Here is a 22,645-nt window from a genome sequence, read left to right on the forward strand (position 1 = left end):
AAATCTAAATCATCATGCAGAATATTAATGCAGGCCTCATTTGTTTCAAGATGTTAATGGCTTCTGACAAACATAAATTGTGAAAATGTTTTGCAAATTAAGTGACCAGTAATTCATATTTCATAATGATAAAAGATAACATCTGACTAATAATTACAGAACATAGTTTTGATTTTGAAACTGAATGTGCTTAATATCATGATGAATCATTTAGCTTCTGGTACCAAAACGACTCACAAAAGAATATGAAAATATTGTCCTCGTGGGGCAAGTGTAACATATCTCTTGTTTATAGGAAAAGTGGACAGGATTTAGACATTTGCTTCATTTTTCAAACAGAAAGCCATTACAGATTAATGTTATCAAAAAATAATGAAGAATGGGTACAGTCAAAGTACAGGCATGAATTTCTGTTTTTGCAATTACGGTGGTACTATCTGTCTGCCTCCTGTTTGTAGTGAATGAGCTTTCAGGTCTATATGAAAAACAGTTCAAAAGTAGTAGTGATAGGATTTTCAGGAAATTTTGATTCATATCAATTTTTAAAAAAATCAAATGGTCCAACATTGTCAGGTGTGATCATCGTTAAAGACTGAAATGTAAATACTGCAAATTTTACATGTGAACTGCCTTAAAGAATATTCTTTTTAGGACTGAGAAGTAAAAACTGCAAAATTTCACAGGCTTTTTTTTTTTAAATAATAGAGGATATCTATATTTGTTAAGTAGGTATAAGGAAATATTTCAAGAGTGGAAAGACGAAATTGTCACAAATGTTTCCATTTCTTGAGGGAAATATTTTCTTATAGCTATTGAAAAAAGTAGTTTTTCTTTTATATTATTTTAGGCATAAACCTTCATTTTGCATGTATTTGCTTCTTGATTCTGTGTCAGTGTAATTAATGCCTGCATTACTACATAAACAGAATTTCCACAATATTTTACAATAATTTTAAGTGAGTGACTTTTTACAGATTTAGACTGTAATATTTGAAATGGTGTATTTTGTCACATTAATGACTGCTTCGTATGAAAATGACGAGATTTTAATATTTTCTTTAAGGGACATCCATAAAGTACATATGCAAAAAATTGGACAGTTTTGACCCCCTCTTCCTGACTGTTGCATAGCATACTATTTTGTAAATCGCCCCCCTCTGTATGTATAGTTACGTGTCACAAACCCACCTTTGATACAATAGCTGAGACAATTTAACTTTGATACATAAAATTTAACACATTCATGAAAAATAAGCAGTTTCAAGTTTTAATGTTATCTAAAAAATTTTAACCAGAATGATTTTTAATGCTTGAAAATGAAAGTGACAACGTATTAATATTAGAACTCTTTTACTAAAGACCTTATTTAGCTGATAATATTGACCCCCTGATGGTGGTGCAGAATGTACTTGCTTATTAAGCCACCCACTCCCCATATGCTTTTATCAAACTCCCTCCCATACCCAACACGCGTATGTAATTTACGTCCCCTTAAAATATTTTTGGCACAGACTGATAAAGCAAACAGACTGCTGTGACAGGGGTACTGTGGTCCAACAGACTTCAGAGTGTAGCATCATTAAACAGGTTAAAATGATTATAAGATTACCTTTGAGATACTGCTTTCTATTTCTGTTTATTTCTGAACTCAAGCTTGAATTTGTGTGTTGGCTAGTTTGCAGTCTATTTTAGTAACAGACACTGCACCCAAATTTCGATTATCACTTAATTTTAGTTTGCAATCAGCACTGATCAATGCCTGATTTCTTGATCATTTTCAGACGTGAATGAATCACTAATTAAAGTTTTATTACTGTATGTAATCCATATTTTCTCTTAAAAATGTGTATGGTCATTTAGTTTAACAGATATATGATAATGCATGGCTGACAAAATATCAAACAGCAACAGGCCATGCAAGTTCAATTGCTGACCATAAGCATGATTTGTTCATAAAACTAGATATAAAAAAAGAAGCCTGCCTTTTGTTCTTTGTTATTTTGAGGCATTCTTGATGGTGCCTTCTCACCGAATTTGTCAATGTAATACTAGGGGGTCAAATAGGTCGAAACATGGAAATGTAAGTCTGAATAACATGCTTTATTGCAGATATAAAGTCAAATCTGTCCAAACGGTCACCTAAGTTAAGTCATCACCTTGTCATAAAAGCCATTCTAATTACCCCCACCCCACATAAATGTTAGATAATCAGTGGTCACCTGCCTTTCATGGTGTTTCATAACCAAGCAGTGACCCTGCCTTCCATGGTCACTGGAGCATTTGGACCACTCCAAGTATGCAAATTAAAATTCTTTTGTTTGATGAACATGGTATGGTATATATGAATCTATTATTAAATGAATAATATTTCAATTGTAGTTATCGTAATCTAGCAAAACTCGAAGGTTTCTGGGGAAGCCAGATTCATCAAGCAGAAAGCACATGTCAACGAGCAGTTATGTTAACCAGTCACATTAACCATTCACGTTTAACAGTCACATTTACCATTATAAGCGCTAGTCACATCTACCATTGTTGACACGTGCTCTTTTCTTGATGAATCTGACTTCCTCCAAGCTGCTGCAACAGTGACAGGTTTCTGGTCAGTGTTTTCAGAATATGTTGAGAATTATGTGTCATTTCATTCTTTTACAAAAAGCCTGTGATTTTAATTTAATAATTTTATATTTTTTTGTACTACAACATTGGAAAGGGGTTTATTTTTTTTACTGGAAAGGGGTTTATTTTTTTATTGGAAAGGGGTTTATTTTTTTATTGGAAAGGGGTTTATTCTTTTTTATTGGAAAGGGGTTTATTTTTTATTGGAAAGGGGTTTATTTGTTTTATTGGAAAGGGGTTTATTTTTTTATATCACAAGACTAATGGATCTCTGATGGCACTGACATGACGGTTGTGAGATTTGAATAGTCAAGTGGCTAAAAATGCAAATGGAGAGAACCAAGTAAAATTTCAACAACACTGTAATTTCAAATGTCTGTCAGCAGATTCAGTACATAACAATTAAATAAATCTTTTTCCTACTGATTTAATGTAGGCATGACTTGATGTAATATCTGCTAGGCCTCCTGACAAGCGGCTACCCTATGCCATACGGTGGTGGTGATTCCAACTTTCGATAGGCAATTGACTCTGATCCTACACTCAGCATAAATATCAAAATATCAAAAATTAGGTGGGAAGGGGTCAGAGGAAGCTCAGAATAATGGCAAAGGTGCTACTAATAATTGTTCTAGGAAGTATATTTTCATTACCTAATCAACAAAGGTTGCAAACAAAAGCCAACTGTCTTTTAAACTCGTTGAGTTTGAGCAACTGCTTTTTTAAATCCATCAATTGTTTAAAGTGTGAACACCTGTCTAATCATACCAAATGCTCCCTTAAAAGTCAATACTGAGTTTCACAAAAAAAGGTAAGCTGTCAATTAGTAATTTTATTTAGGGACTAATTCTTTTGATAACGAGATAAAAATGTGCGTTTTTAAGAAAGAGCGAGAGTGATGTATAAAAGATTGCATGTACACAGTTGTAGTTTTGATGAGTGTTTGGGGTTGTATTTAAATTATCAAACTGGTTTTTTGAGTCGTTAAATGACAAGCGGAGTCGGGTACCAATAAATACACACAGTTATTTCTCTACTGGAGAGAAAATAACACCTCTTGTCACTGGGAAGTCAAAAACCTATTTAAAGATACTGTATCCTTGTGTGGAACTTATTTTATAATAATTTTTTCTTCTTTTAGCTAAGCAGCTAAACTAAATACATGTATGTTGGTAGCATACTACTACTACTGCTAATAATAAAACAGGTGAAATACAAAAACTAATAACAATGCTATTCAGGTTACAATAAATAAATTTGTCATGTTTGAGAGCTAAACCTGCGTTCCAAGGTCACCTGCCTACAAAGGCCACCATTGACTTATCCCATGGGTGGCTGTTCTAGATAGGTTTCACTTTACTCACTAAATGGAGAAAAAAAATTGTTCCAAAGTGATATCACCACTGTGGCAACAAAAATGATATTGCCACAGTGACAATATCATTTTTCTCCCACTAATATATTTCAATATCTCAGTACGAACTATATATTAATATTCTTTTTAAGGACAGATGTGAAAATGAAAACTGCAACATTTTATATTATATCCTTCCTGAAGAATATTCTTTCTAAAAGACTGGAATGTAAATACTGTGAAATGAATGTTTTTATAATGGATATTACAATTTGTGTTTTCATGGTTGCTACAAGATAATGACTTCATAGATTCAATGATCAATCATCTTGTTTTGCAAATAATAGAACCCCTTCCCCTACTTTGTGAATACAAGTTCAAACAAAATGACCTTCCTTTTTGTAATTAAAAAAACCAAACAAATTTATATAAAAAAATAATTAATACTCAGTAGTCCAAAAGAATTTTACAAGAATGAAAGAATTGCTGTTTTACAACATGCAGTTCAATTCTTGATTAACTGAACTATATGAAATCCATCTCAAAAAGGTAAAATTTATTGAGTCATAGAATCCTCCTAAAATACTTGGAACTCCAGCTTTTATATACATATGATAAAATGTGCAAGGGCCAGATAATGAGTTACCCAACCTCTGTGCACCTACTCTTGCTTTTAAGAAGATTTCTTGGTCTGGGACTTTGTGCCTCTCAGAGCAAGACCATGTCTTTTTAAGAACCAAGAAGCCCAGCCATTTGTTCCCCGAAAGCTTGGATTTTCTTCTTGGATGACAGATGCGGCATAATTCTGCAACATCTTCAATGATACATATTGTCCTTGTTCCCGTGTAGAGTGTATCCAAGATAAAATCATTACCTCCTTCTGTGGCGAATATGTCAGGGGTCGGCCACTACGAAGAAGTGACCCATCCTTTGTTCTCATGACTGTTGCAGAAAAATCAATTTTCATCCAGTTTCCCAAAGTGCTTGGTGTAAGGCTGTATTTGGCAGCTGTCGGCCTTATGCCATGCAGCTTTGCCTCCTCAACAATTTTGAATTTCTTTTCCATGTCCATTTTTCTGTATTTCCCTCTGACGACAGGAATATCTGAAAGCTGGATAACATATTTCGCATCTTCAGTGTCATTGGCCTCATCCACAGCAGGGTCTGAAGCAACAGACCCTGGCAAATCCTTGTTTGAAGTATTATTGTCAGTTTCATCTGCTAATTCAGGCACAGGCACAGGGGTTTCAGCACCACTGGTGTGGGCAACATTTGTTACAGTTACAATGGAATTAGAGCTTGTCTCTTCGTCTTGCTGTAAAGGAATGTTAGCAGCATCTTCTGCAGGTCGAGATATTTTTGGGGCTTGACATTGGTCTTCCTTGGGCCATCCTGTTTTTATCTTCTGCTTTTCACTTTGTGGAAATTCTGAAAAATCATAATAAAAAGAAAACAGATCAAGAAGTTATTTTCATCCTGATAGTGGAAATGTTATGTATGGGTCTGTTATGTATGTTTGATTTAATTTAATTGTTTGTAAGTTTTAAAATCTTTTTATTTTTTAATTTCATTACATGTTAAAGTAATGTAATTTTGTTTACAAGGAATTTGATATTTTCCAGAAAATTCAGTTTGATCTGAATCTTTTCATAAATACCTAATAATAGAAACAATTTTTGATTTAGTTCTTGACCTTGATTCAGAAATCATTGAGACAAGTAAACAACTTTATAGTTTTATTTTATTCTCAGAGTAAAATGATGGGTTTTTATCAAGTTCATACTGGGAGTATGTGATTTTAGACTGTAAACAGCTCTATTTCACAATTCTGGATTTTCTGAAATTGGCAGTAGTTAGATTTATTAATGATGTTTAGAGATATGTCTCAGTTTGGGCTTTTACCTTGGACACTGGAAAAGTGTTTGTTTGTGATCAGTTTTAAGAGTTATATTTTAATTTTTATTCAAATTATTTGGATTCTAAAAGATTTTTTTTTCTTCCTGGAAATATCTGAGTGCTCGTACAGAATTCTTGGACAAAGACACTTCTTTAAATTTTATTTGGAAATTCAAACACTGGAATATTGTTTGTGAATCAGCAAAGAACTGGAGACACATTTGTAATGTAAAGGATATAGCACATGTTATCGCCTTCCATTTGGGATTTTTTGTCAGGACTCGAACTTGAATTCATTAGAACTTTTCATTATCAGGACTCCTAAAATTTAATTCATGGATTATTCTTGGATTATTTTGGATTTGATTCTTAAAACCGTAAGTTCTTATTTTTTTTCATTTTTACATTGGGTTTACAGCGAAGTAAATTATTTGCTAAATTTTTTCAAAGCCTGTTGTTTTCACTCTTTCTTTTGTTACTGTTTGTTAGAGCCTAGACACATAACAGGTCTGTATTTCAACTCAACACTGAATGCAATTTGCTGTCTGACTGGTCAAAATACCCGTGAATGCATTGATCACATTTATCATATATACTGACTGTAACACAAACAAACCAAATATGGATCCCATGTGTTTGCTCTTTAATTCATTTTAGACCTTTCCTTTATCAAATAAATCAATTTAGACCTTTCCTTTCTCGTATAAATCAAAATAGACCTTTCCTGCATTATATCTTTCCTTCATTATATAAATCATTTGAGACCTTTCCTTCATTATATAAATCATATTAGACCTTTCCTTCATTATATAAATTATATTAGACCTTTCCTTTTTATGTAAATCATATTAGACCTTTCCTTTTTATGTAAATCATATTAGACCTTTCCTTTTTATATAGATCATATTAGAATTTTCCTTTACTATATAAATCATATTAGACTTTTCCTTCATTATATAAATCATATTAGACCTTTCCTTTAGCACATAAATCAGACCTTTCCTTCATTGTATAAATAAAGAATGAGATTCACGTATCATTTTTCTGCCTGTGATACTCGACCCAAGCCCTAGTATGGAAAATACAGACTGTTCTAAAACCATTCAAAAGCACTAACAAGCTCTAATATTGAAAATACAGACCATTCTAGCTACTATTCAAAAGCACATACAAGCCCTAGTAAAGAAAATACAGACCATTCTAACTACCATTCAAAAGCACTAACAAGCCCTAGTATAGAAAATAAAGACCATTCTAACTACCATTCAAAAGCACTAACAAGCACTAGAATGGAAAATACAGACCATTCTAACTACTATTCAAAAGCACATACAAGCCCTAGTAAAGAAATACAGACCATTCTAACTACCATTCAAAAGCACTAACAAGTACTAGAATGGAAAATTCTGACCATTCTAACTACTATTCAAAAGCACATACAAGCCCTAGTAAAGAAAATACAGACCATTCTAAAACCATTCAAAAGCACTAACAAGCTCTAGTATAGAAAATACAGACCATTCTAACTACTATTCAAAAGCACATACAAGCCCTAGTAAAGAAAATACAGACCATTCTAACTACCATTCAAAAGCACTAACAAGCCCTAGTATGGACAATACAGACCATTCTAAAACCATTCAAAAGCACTAACAAGACCTACAATGGAAAATATAGACCATTCTAACTACTATTCAAAAGCACATACAAGCCCAAGTGTGGAAAATACAGACCATTCTAAATACCATTCAAAAGCACTAACAAGCCCTATTATGGAAAATATAGACCATTCTAACTACTATTTAAAAGCACTAACAAGCCCGAGTATGGAAAATACAGACCATTCTAACTACTATTCAAAGATTCAAAAGCACTAACAAGCCCTAAAATAGAAAATACAGAGCCCTAGTATGGAAAATACGGACCATTCAAACTACTATTCAAAAGCACTAACAAGCCCTAGTATGGAAAATACAGACCATTCAAACTACTATTCAAAAGCACTAACAAGACCTAGTATGGAAAATACAGACCATTCTAACTACTATTCAAAAGCACTAACAAGCCCTAAAATAGAAAATACAGAGCCCTAGTATGGAAAATACAGACCATTCTAACTACTATTCAAAAGCACTAACAAGCCCTAGTATGGAAAATACAGACCATTCTAACTACTATACAAAAGCACTAAGAAACCCTAGTATGGAAAATACAGACCATTCTAACTACCATTCAAAAGCACAAACAAGCTCTAGTATGGAAAATACGGACCATTCTAACTACCACTCAAAAGCACTATCAAGGCCTAGTATGGAAAATACAGACCATTCTAACTACCATTCAAAAGCACATACAAGCCCTAGTATGCATAATACAGACCATTCTAACTACTATTGAAAAGCACTAAGAAGCCCTAGTATGAAAAATACAGACCATTCTAACTATCATTCAAAAGCATTATCAAGGCCTAGTATGCAAAATACAGACCATTCTAACTACTACTGAAAAGCACTAAGAAGCCCTAGTATGGAAAAATACAGACCAATGTAACTACAATTGAAAAATACTAACATGCTGTGGTTTCATCACATACATATATGCTAAATATTTTCTGCAAAGTAAGAGACCAAATATTTTTAAATGACAAAGGCATTTTCCTTGTAATTTAAAACATATTTTTGCTGGTGCAAAAAATAATTCTTGAGAATTTTTCCCACTGTACAAGTGTAATATATTGTTTATAGAAAAGGGAGGGGCCCCGAGTGGCCGAGTGGTCTAAAGCGCTTTCTGTTACGGATCACTGCCATCTCACCTCTGTCTGCGTGGGTTTGAGTCTTGGATTCAGCCAATGTGGGTATGTGAGAAAGCTTGCCAGTAGCTTCTCGAGAGTCTGTGGTTCTTTCCGGGATTTTCGCAGGTTCTTCCTCCACCATTAATACTGGCCGCCATGTATAGCCTATCGTGTGCCGAAAAATGGCATTAAACCCTACAACAACAACAACAACAATAGAAAAGGGATTTAGGGTTAAATTACTTTTTGGTTTGTTTTTTCCTCAATGTGGAAAGCTATATGGAAGCCATTACAGTTTAATATTACTCAAATGGTTGTATGCCAAGAATGGGTAAAATAAAGGTGCTAGCATGACTTTCCTCTCTTCCTATTACTTTGGGCCACCTGCCTTTTGTTAGTGGTGAATGAGCCTTCAGATTTGTATGAATAATTGTTCCAAAGGTAATAACAAGATTTTCAAGACGTTGGCAGTCAGATCCTAAGTAAAAAAAGAAGTATTTAAATGAAAACCTCAGTGTCAATGCAACCTTCCTTTCAATAATGGTAGAACTAACAAGATTTTCAAGATGGTCACTACTGTGGCCACATTGACGATCACAGTGGTACAATTTAAAAAAACAATTGAGCTGATCGTAGTATACAACTTTGATGACTTTCCACTAAGTAGTTTAGAAGGAACAAAATATTGCTATGATGTCTGCAGTGTGGCAGATTAAAGTAATGTCCAGCACCGGGGAATCATGCTGCAGACAAGTAGCATGATGCCTCACCCAGCCACATTATCCTGACACCAGGCCAACCAGTCCTAACACTAACCTCTTAATGCTGCTGTTACTACCATTTTTAGAAGTCTTTGGTATGACTCGGCCTGGGTTAGAACCCATGACCTCCTGCATCCTGGGCAGACGCTCTAACCACTAGGCCACCAGAGCAGTTGAGAGAGAGAGAGAGGGAATAATGTCTCCATTAGTCCTACATGTAAGACCTCGATGCTGGTATTTATGTTTTGGGCATCTGGGACATAGCACTAAAACATACATAACATGCGATACATCTTACATTGTAAGACTAATGTCTCCGTCTGCAAGCTCGTCTACATTTAGAGCATACTTTGTAGCCATTATGCCGTATAATGTTTGCATAATGATTAAGATGGTTTGAACATGTATTAGTTATGGGTATTATTTATTCGTAAATTGTATGCAACAACAGGAGTCCATATTGTCAAGAAATTAAGTGCAACTTGTATTCTTGCAGCAACAATAACCCCATTATCAAATTGCAATAAAAATATTTTAAACTTGAAATCATATTTTAGTTAATGTGCGTGAGCGTGTGTTGTGTGTGAGACAAAGAGAGAGATGAAACAAAATTTTGTCAATGTACAAGACTGTATTTATTCAGGGCAATTTTTTTTGCACCTCTTGCAAATAGAAAAAAGACTATTTTCAGTTACCTGACAATTGTGATAATCATCATGTATTATGACCCTACTATATTCCATTATCAATAAACACCTCTAAATCAAGTATTCATTCTTGTTTTAATTATGATATACAGTGTCACAACAACCACATGGCTATGCAATGTTATTTAGAGGGCAAGAATCAACAGAAGAGGGCAAATCAGCAAGGCTGCCAGTAGTGAAATGAGGCTCTCTTAAGGAAAATCCGTCAATGTGTGATTGAGCACATGTTGTAAGGACAAGAGATCATAATCATTACTTGTTATTCGAACTCACCAATAAAGATAACAATAGTGGGGTATATCGAAGAATAGATTTGCGATAAAATGTTAATTATATCCAAGTCAAAACAGTACAAGTAATTAAAAGACAGTATATGTATATATACAAATAGATTTAACGGAGTCCTTGAAATTTATGATAGAAAATGACAAGGTTTTTATATTTTATTAGTGCATGACTATAATGAAACAATAAGACTCGTTGATCAATGGTCTGTGGTCTTCACTTTAGCATGTACTGAGATATAATTTTTGTTGGATAAGAAAACATCAAAGAGCTTCCAAATTTATTTTAAAATGCATGTGGTGTTTTGTTACAGTGATGGACTTAATAAGAAGAACTAATTAATGATAATATTTAAAGATAGGCTCTGTGAAAGTCCTTTATCCATTTGTTAATAAACACCAGCAGATACTGTAATGATAATAAACTTATGCATCAATCATTTTATTTTCTCACCAACAAATAGTTATAAATGTTTGTAAAAACAAAATGGCAATACGGTATTTCTTTATATCTCTTTTGCAAACGTAAATAAGTTGGTTTTTTCTTCAAAATATACAATGTGATGTTTATGAAAAAATATACATTTAAATAATTATTATTTTGAGACATGAATTGTGTACGAAAAAGTAAAGGGCATGAAAAAATACATGAAATACAGTAGTACCATAGCATTAAGTTCTTGTGGCATTTGACCAGTGGAGATATAAAAAAACTTCTAGTGAAACAATGAACCTGACATGGCCTTTGACCAGGGGAGATAAAAATCTCTTGGAAAACAATGAACCTGATATGGCCTTTGACCTGCAGAGATAAAAATGTCTTGGAAAACAATGAACCTGACATGGCCTTTGACTGGGGAGATAAAAATGTCTTGGAAAACCTGACGTGTCCTATGACTTTCTAACATTTAACTGAGACTTAATTAGAAATGCCAGTCATGGAGAAATATTGTAAAAGCAATGAATTAAAAAATTAAAGTTTTGTCTTTGATAGAAATTAGGAAATTCAACATCCAATGAATAAGTAAACAGTGAAATGTATATTCATAACAGTATGTTAAATCACATACAAGACCATAATAAGAAAATAGTAACTGGAAATCTGGTGAATAAATAACCTGTACAGCTCTCTCTCTCTCTCTCTCTCTCTCTCTATATATATATATATATATATATATATATATATATATATATATATATATATATATATATATATATATATATATATATATATATATATATATACATATATTAGACTATTCTATTTCTCTAATCCACTGTTTAGCTACCTACTAATATGCATAAAATCGATAAAAATATAGTTTCCACATGTTTAATTGATACCAGTACATCATTTGATAACATGTTATTGCACATCTATAATACATTTCTATTACATGTTCCCTAATGTGAAATACAAAGTTAGACAACTGCCACCTCGAAGGGAATAGGAAATATAAAAATTAATCTTGAAATTCATTGAATATATTATTTGTCTCCCTGCGCTATTTTACATACATAATTTGATTAAAATAAAAAGTCCACTGGAAATGACATTTCTGAAGTTTGACCACTGCCTCAAACTTCAAGGATTGCCAGGAGAGAGAGACAAAAGAAATATATCTATTGTATATGGCTACCACACTAAAGAGTATATATCACGTTTGACAAGTTTCACCAAGTGGTTTACAAGGAATAAAAGTTCAAAGACAAACTAATGGATAGACTGCAGTTGTCAAAAAATGTTCAGAGTGGAATCAATGGAATAACCAATACTTAGAGATCATTATTATGAATGTCAACAAATCCCTACAGATTATTCATTGATTCCTTGCTTGTTTCCATTACAATTCTACTTATGTTTAATTAGAACAGAAACTTGAGAATTCCCTGCACTGAAGCTTACTTCCCTGCTCAAAATCACATACAAGTAAGACACCTAAGATTGCCTGTTTCAAAGCTTACTTCCCACCATGAAATAACATGAAAGTACAGAAACTTAAGATTGCTTGTTTCAAAGCTTACTTACCACCTCAAAATAACATGAAAGTACAGAAACTTTAGAATGTGTTTCAAAGCTTACTTCCCATCCTGAAATAACATGAAATTACAGAAACTAGATTCCCTGTTTCAAAGTTTACTTACCACCTCAAAATAAAATGACAAGTCAGAAACTTAAGAATGCCTGTTTCAAAGCTTACTTACCAACTCAAAATAACATAACAGTACAGAAACTTAAGATTGCCTATTATAAAGCTTACTTCCCACCTCGAAATTACATGACAGTACAAAAATTTAAGAATGCCTATTTCAAAGCTTACTTCCCATCTTGAAATATGTGTGTGTGTGTGATTTGGAATTTTAACATAGCCTTAACAATTTTTCAGTCATATCGCTACAATGTTGGCAGTGTGACAGTTTATAGTGATATCTAGCACAGGAGCATCATGCTGCAGACATGTAGCATGATATCCCACCCAGTCACATTATCCTGATATCAGGCCGACCAGTCCTAACACTAACCTCTTAATGCTAAGCACCAAGCGAGGCAGCTGTTAGTACCATTTTTGTAAGTCTTTGTTCTGACTCGGCCTGGGATCAAAGACACGGCCTCTCACATCCAAGGCGGACACTCCAACCACTAGGCCACCGGAGCGGTCCCACCTCGAAATAACATGACAGTACAGAAATTTAAGAATGCATATTTCAAAGTTTACTTTCCACCTCAAAATATCATTAAAGTACAAAAACTTAAGATTGCCTACTTCAAAGCTTACTTCCCACCTCAAAATACATGACAGTACAAAATTTTAAGAATGCCTATCTCAAAACTTAGTTTCCACCTCAAAATAACATGATAGTACAGAAATTTAAGAATGCCTATTTCAACGCTTACTCCCACCTCAAAAAAACATGACAGTACAGAAATATAAGAATGCCTATTTCAAATCTTACTCACCACCTCAAAATAACATGACAGTATAGAAATTTAAGAAATTTAAGAAGGCCTTTTTTAAACCTTACTTCCCACTTCAAAATAACATGATTGTTCTATTTTGACATCATTAATATTTTCTGTCACTCATAGCCTTACTGTATCATACTCCAATGAACTCTCAGACAGATTGGTAAGAAAATTAGGTTTTTGGGACTTTTCTCTTATTAAGTAATGAAAACTAAAATTTCTTAAACAAATTTAAAAATTACTATTAAAAGAAACAATAAAATCAATAGAAAGTATGCAAGACGTTGGGGAAATCTTCAGCAATTTATAACCTACAATATACTGACCACACAAGCTTTCTGTTATGGAAATCCAATGTGAGCTCACTTTATTGATCACAAGGACTTCATGTTATGGAAAACCAATGTGAGCTCATCATGTCAATCACACTGGCTTTCAGTTATGAAGAACCAATGTGATCTCAATATATCGACCACACAGGCTTTCTGTTACGGAAAACTGATGGAATCTTGGTATATCAACCACACAGGCTTTCTGTTATGGAAAACAATGTGAGGCTCACTATATCGATTACAAGGGCTTTCTGTTATGGAGACGTAATGTGATCTCAAAAATTGCCATACTAACTAAATTTACTCACCAACATATACTAACTAAATTCACTGACCAACATATACTAACTAAATTCACTCACCAACATATACTAACTAAATTCACTCACCAACATAGTCTTTTCTTTGTGTACATGATAAATAAACAAAACTGCACATGTTTTGTTTCAGGTCAACTAAATGAACAAGTCTCAGGCCATCAGGTTAAGGTGTATTCATAAGGCATATAAAATGAGTTCTTTCCTCCAACTTGGAACAAAGCATATATGCATTTTTAAAAATTATTACATACCCTCTCTTTGATCTTTTGACATACTCTTATCTTTACTGTATGAATGAAATTCAAAAAGAATTATAAATTATAACAGTTACTACATCTAAAAATATATGTGTGGATGTCAAAGAAGACACTTAAGTAGCTGGAATCAAGGCATGTGAAATATGAACTGAAATATGGATTGAACAGCATTATCATGAATGTAGGATTAAATAAAAGAAGTCTATGATCTTCAATCTACAAATATAATAAATTGATAAATACTACTTCATCTATAATTTGCAAACAATTAGTGACAGAGTACATTCCTGTGGATGCTACTTGGGGATAAACATTCGACTAGGAGTAGTGTGAGAAAAGACACAGCAATTAATGTTTTCAAGTGATTCTGGATCAACTGGACCTGTAGCTATGTTGTTGTTGTTGCAGGGTTTAATGCCATTTTTCAGTACAATATAGGCTAAACATGGCGGCCAGTATAACTGGTGGAGGAAGACCCCTGGAAAACCCTGGGATGAACCACCGCCTAGCAATGTAAAAATATCAATTTTCCAAAATGATAACTAATCTAACTTTACGCATGTTATCATCCTTATAGAACATTCCTTATAAAATTTTAGTTGCAACTACTGAAAATACCCTATTTCAATGGTGTATTCATTCTGTGGGTTTTGTGGTTACTACAAAGAGTGAATTTAGTGACCCAAGAACCAATTATCTCTTGTACAAGCACAGGACTCCTTCCCAAACCCATGAATATAAATGTGAATGAAAATGTCCTTTTTATTTTCTCTTTTACAAATTACACCACACAAATATTTAACCCAGAAAATAATTCAATTCACAGCAGTCCAAAATAATTCTGAATGAATGAATGAATGAATGAATGAATGAATGAATGAATGAATCTGGCACACATAATGTATAAGGCCTAAGTAAAGAATTGTAGAATCCCACTAAAATACTAGGTACCTCTGTGTGTCTTTTCCTCTAACTTTCCATGGAGTTTCTGGGACAGGGACCTTCTACCTCTCAATATGAGTCCATGCCTCTTGAAAAACAAAGATGCCCATCCACGTGATCCCCGAAAATTTGGGTTTTCTTCTTGAATGACAGATGTGGCATAATTCTGCAACATCTTCATTGTTACATGTTGTTTTTGTTCCCGCATAGAAAGTATCCAAGATAAAATCATTACCTCTTTCTGTGGAGAATATGTCAGGGGTCGACTGTCTCCAATAAGTGACCCTTTCTTTGTCCTTTTAACGCTGCTGGAAAAATCAGCTTTCATCCAACTTAAAACTGTGCTTTTTCCAATGTGATATTTGGCAGCTGTGGGCCTTATACCATGCAGTTTAGCATCCTCAGCAATTTTTTCTTTCTCTTTTAAGCTGAATTTTTTGTTCTTCCTTCTGATTACAGGAATATCTGAAAGTTGGGTAACATCCTCAGTGTCCTCTGGCTTGTGTACAGCAGATTCTGGGGCACTATCAGCATCAGTGGACACAGACAATTCCTTCTGTGGTTTATTAGCTGTTTCACCTGCTACTCCAAACACAGGCACAGTTACACCAGCACCACTGATATGGGCAACATCTGTTACATTTATAATGGAACCAGAACTTGCCTCTTTGTCTTGTTGCAAAGGAATGTTGGCAACATCTGCTGCATATTGCATTGTTTTGAAGGCTTTGTCTTTCCTTGGCCTCCCTGGTCCTCTTTTTGGCTTTTCAGTTTGTAACAATTCTGAAACATTTTTAAAAATACAGATCAAGGACTTATTCTCATCCTGAAGGGGGAAGTCTCATTCTTTAAGTCTGCATTCTAAACATACAACTGAATGTAACAAGCTTTCTGGCTGGTCAAGAGTCAAAATTTCTGGCAGTAAAATCCATGAACTGGTAATGTTACATTTGCAAATATTCTGCTGATGTACTGTCATTAAGACTCTTTTGCAACAGTAACACCATCATTTATGCACTTGAATACAAGACCATTCTCCTAAAAACAATTATTTATCTCTTTGGTTTTAAATTGAATCTACTCATGTTCATTGTACACATGTTTCAACATCCAATGTATTCAAGATAGGTCATAAGTTGTTATAAGTGGTTTCTGAGATGACAATGCAAAAATCTGGAGGTCACTATATAAGAAACCAGGAACCACTAAATGCATTTATTCCCAATAGAACATACTGACCGTTGCACAATAAAGAAGCCAAACATATGGATCCCAAACCAAAAAGAGTATTGTCAGGAGACTGGAAATGGTGCTAGTTAAGTCATATTCGCCATTTTCTTTAAGCAACAGAGTGGCATTTCACTGACAGCATTGCCAAGAGTTAAGATACGATCTAAACTTGTTTGTTGAAGTGCTTGCAAATTAGATACTGTATAGATTTGTGATACTGCATGGATGTTATACTACATAGATATGTCATACTATATGCATATAATGGTATATGACATACTGCACTGATATGTCATACTGTATGGATATAACAGAATGTCAAACTGCATGGATATCTCATACTGCATGGATATCTCATACAGCATGTTATGTGTGTGCGTGTGTGTGTGTGTGATTTGGATTTTTAATGTAGGTTTAAAAAATTTCAGTCATATTGCTACAATGTCTGCAGACAGCATGTTATGTTATACTGTAATGATATGTCATACTACATGGATGTCATACTGCATGGGTATATCATACTGCATGAATGTCATACTACATGGATATGTCATACTGAATGGGTATGTCATACTGCATGGGTATACCATACTGCATGGTGCATGGATACATCATACTGCATGGTGCGTGGATATGTCATACTGCATGGGGTATATCATACATGGTGCACTGATATATCATATTGCATAGGTATATCATACTGCATGGATGTCATACTGCATGGTGCATGGATATGTCATATTGCATGGGTATATCATACTGCATGGGTATGTCATACCGCATAGATATGTCATATAGTCAAGGTATGTAACACATCACATGAGAATCATTATATTCTTAACTATTTTCTACTTAAATCGGACATTATATTTTGAGTCTTTCAAGCTCAACTGCACCATCCTTCATCACAGACATCTGGAGTTTTGGATTTTTGGCAGTGATTATGTGTCAGCTAATTGAACAATTGGTTAATATTTGAAGAAATCATAGGCAAATAGGCTTTGGTGTCTTTGGAGTTCTATACTATAATTGCAAAAGATTGCTCAAAGTACAGGTGGCAAAGTGGTCTGAAGTGCTCCACCAGTTATACTGGCCACAATGTATAGCCTACCATGTCCTGAAAAATGACATTAAGCTCACAACAACAACTCCTTAAAGTAAAATAAATGGGAAAACTTTCTTTGAAACAGCTGCTAACACCTGAACGTCATCAACCAAGCAATATTTGAGAAAAGTATGCAGTTTTCATCTTGAAACATGCCACATTTTAAGAAAAGTATGCAGTCTGGGCCTTCAGCCATGTGATATGTTGAGCAAGAAACTAAAGTAGTAGCTTACTGAGCTCATTAAGAATGGCTGCATATGGATTCTAGTCTGTGCCAGGTGTGGGCAGTTGAGCCAGAATGGATTGCCATATAATGTTAAAGACCTTGGGCTACTTGCCGTAGTGACCACTTTTCTTGCTCCAGAAACTCCCAAAATGGAAACAAAAAAAAGATATGCAATGACTGAAGAATGAAAAAGTCTGACTTTCAACAAGGCCAGAGAATTCATGGAAGCTACAACAGTCAACAACCCCCATGCAAATGCAGCAAAAAAATGGAAAAAAATACATTACCTTTCTCACATTCTGTCTCTGCCCAGAAGAGCATTAATTTGGCAACAAGGTTAGACCAAGTTTAAAATCTGTATCATATTATGCAGGTTACAAGTTAAATTAAGTTTCATAAATACCAGTGAAAAGGAACCAAATTTAACTTCCACATCTTGGCCGTCTTTGTATATTCAAAAATAAAAAATCGGCAAACTTAAAAGAATCCATATACGGCTTTCGAGGTCAGCTTGCTTTGCAATAAAATAAGCTTTGTATTGATATCCTTTTTAAAAAATCCGGGTTCAGAGTCCAAATTCGGCTTCAGAGGTCGGCTTGCTTTGTAATAAAAATAACCTTTGTCTGAAACTGTTGGTAAGTTCAAAGAAGAAGACTACTGCTGGCTGCCAGTTGTGTTTATTTACCACCAGGGCTTCTATGTGCTTGGCATCTATAGTATAATTAATACAAAGGTGCACTGATGTCTGCAGGTAAACAGTAATGATACTTTTGTAACCCGCGCTGGCGAAAAGATTGTCACTTGCACTCAAGTGAATGTGTTTTCAAATAATGATTTTTATTTCTGAGATACTGTCAAACAGTAGACAAGGATATAATTCAATCTTGGCTATTTTGCACCTAACACCATGTCATGCGTGAATGACAGTTGTCTTCAATATATCGGTTGATTATTTCCCTCTCGTTTGCAAAATCGTTTGCTTCTCTTCTGGCCTTCATGAATTCATCACGATTTTATTTTCTCAAAATATTCTGGGTGACGCTGGGTCATCGACATATGTCATTTACTTGTCAGCTGGAGAAATCTAATGATGCCACATGGAAGTACAGCAAAAATTAATGACCATTTCTACCTATGTTTAAGGAACCAACTATATACCTTTACAATGAACCATTTGAAAGACAGAAATTGCATAGTTATGGAAGGTTCCACCCTTTCTGAAAGCTAACTACATGATACGGGTGTACCTCATGGATCATACAGTCGGTCAATTTTCAAGATACAAATTGATAGTGCAGTAAAATGATTGCTCTCTGTTGAGCTACTAGAAAAGTATGCAGCTTTTTTAACGTCAGATCAGCTTCATTATGGACAAACTAAACATTACAGAAAGTCTTAGTGAAAACCCTATGTTGATATGACCATTCCATAAGGAGTACCTCAAACAACTAAAGCACTCACCATTACGGATCACTGTTATCTCACCTGTTTGTGTGGGTTCTAGTCTTGGGCTTGGACATTGTGGGTATATGAGAAAACTTGCCAGTAGCTTTTCATCGGTAGGTTGTTCTTTCCGGGGATTTCCCTGGTTCTTCCTCCAGGATTTATACTGGTCATCATGTATAGCCTATCTTGAGCTGAAAAATGGCATTAAACCCTAAAACAACTACAATTACAACCTATAACAAGATTTTGTAAGATGACAGTTGTGGATGCAATATCAGACATCAGACTGGTACCATTTCCATTCATGACCAAATACAGAGCATACAAAAACTTTTGTTGAAAACCCTATGTCAATACGACTTTCATTTAGATGACTGCTGTGCCATCTGTAATGGATACGAGTTAGACACCATTTTTATTTAGGACCAACCTGATATCATAAGAAGTCTTTTAGTGAACACACCATGTTGGTATGATGATTCATTCAGGGGAAGTAGCGGTAAAAAGAGTTTTAAGATGGCTGCTGTGGCAGAAATATTGGCCATTAGATCAGCACCATTTTCATTTAGGACCAACCATACATCATCTGACTTTCCATTTAGGAGTAGCAATAAAAGATTTTGAAAATGGTCTTTAATTAACTGGAAGAAGCAAAACAAACAAGTTTGGTAAAACATACCAAATAATTTAATTGTCAAAGTTATAAAATGAAAATTTAATAAGAACTTAAGAGTATTATGAACTGAATCTAAAATAATCAAAAAAAGGTTTTATTCAAGTCCCAAAAATATCAAATATTCTGAATGAATTTCTGATTATGAAATGTAATTGTCTCCCAACAGTCCTGATGTATCAAAATCACACTGTCTAGAACTCATATGAATAATTCTCAATAGTCCCACAATAACATTTTAGTCTGCTCATGAGCACTTTATAATTCCAATGAATAATCTAAAGAAATGTTTCCTCTCAAATAATATCAAAACACAACATTAAATACATCTGTAAACAGATGATAAAACAAGGACACAAGAAATAGGACTCCAAAATGGGAATGTATAAAAGCATTAGGGGTGAAAATGCATTTTCAGCCTACTAGCTATGTGACACTTCACAAGTATCCCCACCTGACCTAATCCATCCAATGGGAAGTAACTTAATTCTTCTAAGAACCTGCCAGCCAATGAGAAATTAACCCAAAGTTGTCAACAAGTTTTATTATTAATGTCATTATTAATGATCATAAAAATCTATGTCACCAACTATTTATTGATCCTATGTAATCTACACTCTTAATTCGAATTTTAATACCTTGATTATAGAAGATCATTACAATTTAATGTCATGAACAAAAATTAAACATAATAGTTATACAATCATGTAACATGAGTTACAAAATATAAATATACATAACAATGGGTATGATAGTGGGAAACAGAAACACTTGGCAGTCAAAAGAAATAAGATTGTACTTCAACAGGTGATTGACTGGCCTGTGTTTTACGCCGAAACATAAACTTGACTGTATATATGTGTATTTTTCATTATCTGGCATAGTTCGTATTGTTTGTTTTTAACTGCACTTTGATACATAATAATGCATCCTTTGATACAGTAAATCAGGTCATATGGAGACAAATATTACAATGGCTAATAACATTGCCTTAATTTTCTCCTTTGTTATGGACAAGTACAAATTAGAACAAATATGAAATCTGTACACATTAGATGGTAGAAAAAACATCTTCCATCAAAATCACATGTTCTCGACTACACTGGTAGGTTTTGAGAGCTTTAAAGATGCGGAAAGCTAGCAAAATTATTTGAGGTTTGGATGAACATGCATTTATTTAGAAACAAATATAACTGTTCAACTTATGGTGTTTCATTATATGTGTATATGTGCCTCAGTGGACATGTGTATGGCATAACCATAAGAAATACTCTTACAAACACATTAATTTATTGCAAAATAGGAAGCCATCGTCAGTCTTTATCCAATCTTTTTCTGTGACAGAGTTGTATCTTTGCTAGCCAATTTTTTTTCATTCCAAACTGAGGAGCTGCAGCAGACCAAGGGTTAGCATGCATGATTTGCAACCAAAGGGTGAGGGTTTGAATCTTGTGAACAAATCAGCATAGGTCAGCTAATATTTTGTATCCTTGGGCAATGCCTTCACTCCAATTGCTTAATGACCTACTTGTTCTCCTGTGCTAAAGACCCCCCAAAAATACACAGTCTGAGCTGACAGCTGGCATTTGTAACTAGCCCAAACAACATCTACCACTACACTATCTTGCAGAATGCAGCTGAAACAAACTGACACAGAGTGCTTATTAAATTTACCATAGAAGACATCACATTGCAGTTTTTCCAATTTAAATCTTTCACAAACAAGCTTTTCTGTTGAGTCAGCTCATGTGGACATCATGGCAGTTGCCATATTGAACATCTAACATATCACACAACAAGTTCTGATAAATTGATTCCATTTGCTATGGACAGTAACTTTTGTATCTGTGAGAAGGAATTTAAAAAGTGTTGGATAGGTACATACGCCAGTGGCTGATGTAGACTGAAGATGACAGTTAATCCTGTCCCTGCAATTGGAAATGGGACTACTGTCTCAATACATTGAAATGGGACAAGTGTCTCAATACATGTAAATGGGACTACTGTCTCAATACATGTAAATGGGACTACTGTCTCAATACATGTAAATGGGACTACTGTCTCAATACATATAAATGGGACTCCTGTCTCAATACATTGAAATGGGACTACTGTCTCAATACATGTAAATGCAAGACACATAAGAATGGATAGTCTTGGCAATGTGTTGAGATTTTAAATAGTAAGTAAAGTAATTAATTACATTAATTTCCTTTTTCATGTTTTGGTTGTTTTTGTGTTTTTAATGGCACTTAGCACTTTTAACACTATACTGTGTCAAGAAACTGAGAGCTAAATGACTTTCCCCAGGATGCACTGAGGCAGCCAACATATACTGGAATGGGTGGTTATCAAACCTGATACTCTTGGATTGTGTGTCTGAAACTACCAACTGTGCATTTGTTGCATCTTCAGTGAAATTAAGGACTTTACTTTTGTCATGATGCCTGGAGGTTTTGGCAACATCTACTGCAGGTGTGGTGGATTTTGGGGCTTCACTTTGCTCTTTTCTCGGGTGTCCTCTTGCTCTTTTTTGCATTTTACTGGAAGATTCTGAAAAACAACAAATTAAGAAACTTTGTCAAGTCTGAAGTCTCCAACACCAAAATACAAGTATGTCAAGCTACCAGCTGTGCTTCCAAACATTACTTTACAAAAAAGTAGAAAAACACATGCAATTTTAATGTAAATTCCATCAAAGATAAAAGTTGGCAGGGCCATTTCTAAGTTCCAAATA

General features: G+C 34.3%; 1 protein-coding gene across 5 annotated transcripts in view; it reads right to left on the reverse strand.

Moving 5' to 3' along the window:
• Positions 1 to 4,207: 4,207 nt before the first annotated feature.
• Positions 4,208 to 22,645, reverse strand: part of LOC149799405 (uncharacterized) — a 50,249-nt gene continuing 31,811 nt past the window's right edge. For all 5 annotated transcript variants that reach the window (XM_089958745.1, XM_089958744.1, XM_089958742.1 and 2 more), the window contains 3 exons: positions 22,342 to 22,461; positions 15,238 to 16,011; positions 4,208 to 5,401 (listed from right to left, as the gene is read on the reverse strand). In XM_089958745.1, the coding sequence (XP_089814871.1) occupies positions 4,647 to 5,401; positions 15,238 to 16,011; positions 22,342 to 22,461 (1,649 nt within the window). In that variant the 3' untranslated portion in view covers positions 4,208 to 4,646. The remainder of the gene's footprint in view (positions 5,402 to 15,237; positions 16,012 to 22,341; positions 22,462 to 22,645) is intronic.

This window comes from Sinohyriopsis cumingii, chromosome 5 (assembly GCF_028554795.1).
Source record: "Sinohyriopsis cumingii isolate HCF-2022 chromosome 5, ASM2855479v2, whole genome shotgun sequence".
Classification (NCBI taxonomy): domain Eukaryota; kingdom Metazoa; phylum Mollusca; class Bivalvia; order Unionida; family Unionidae; genus Sinohyriopsis; species Sinohyriopsis cumingii.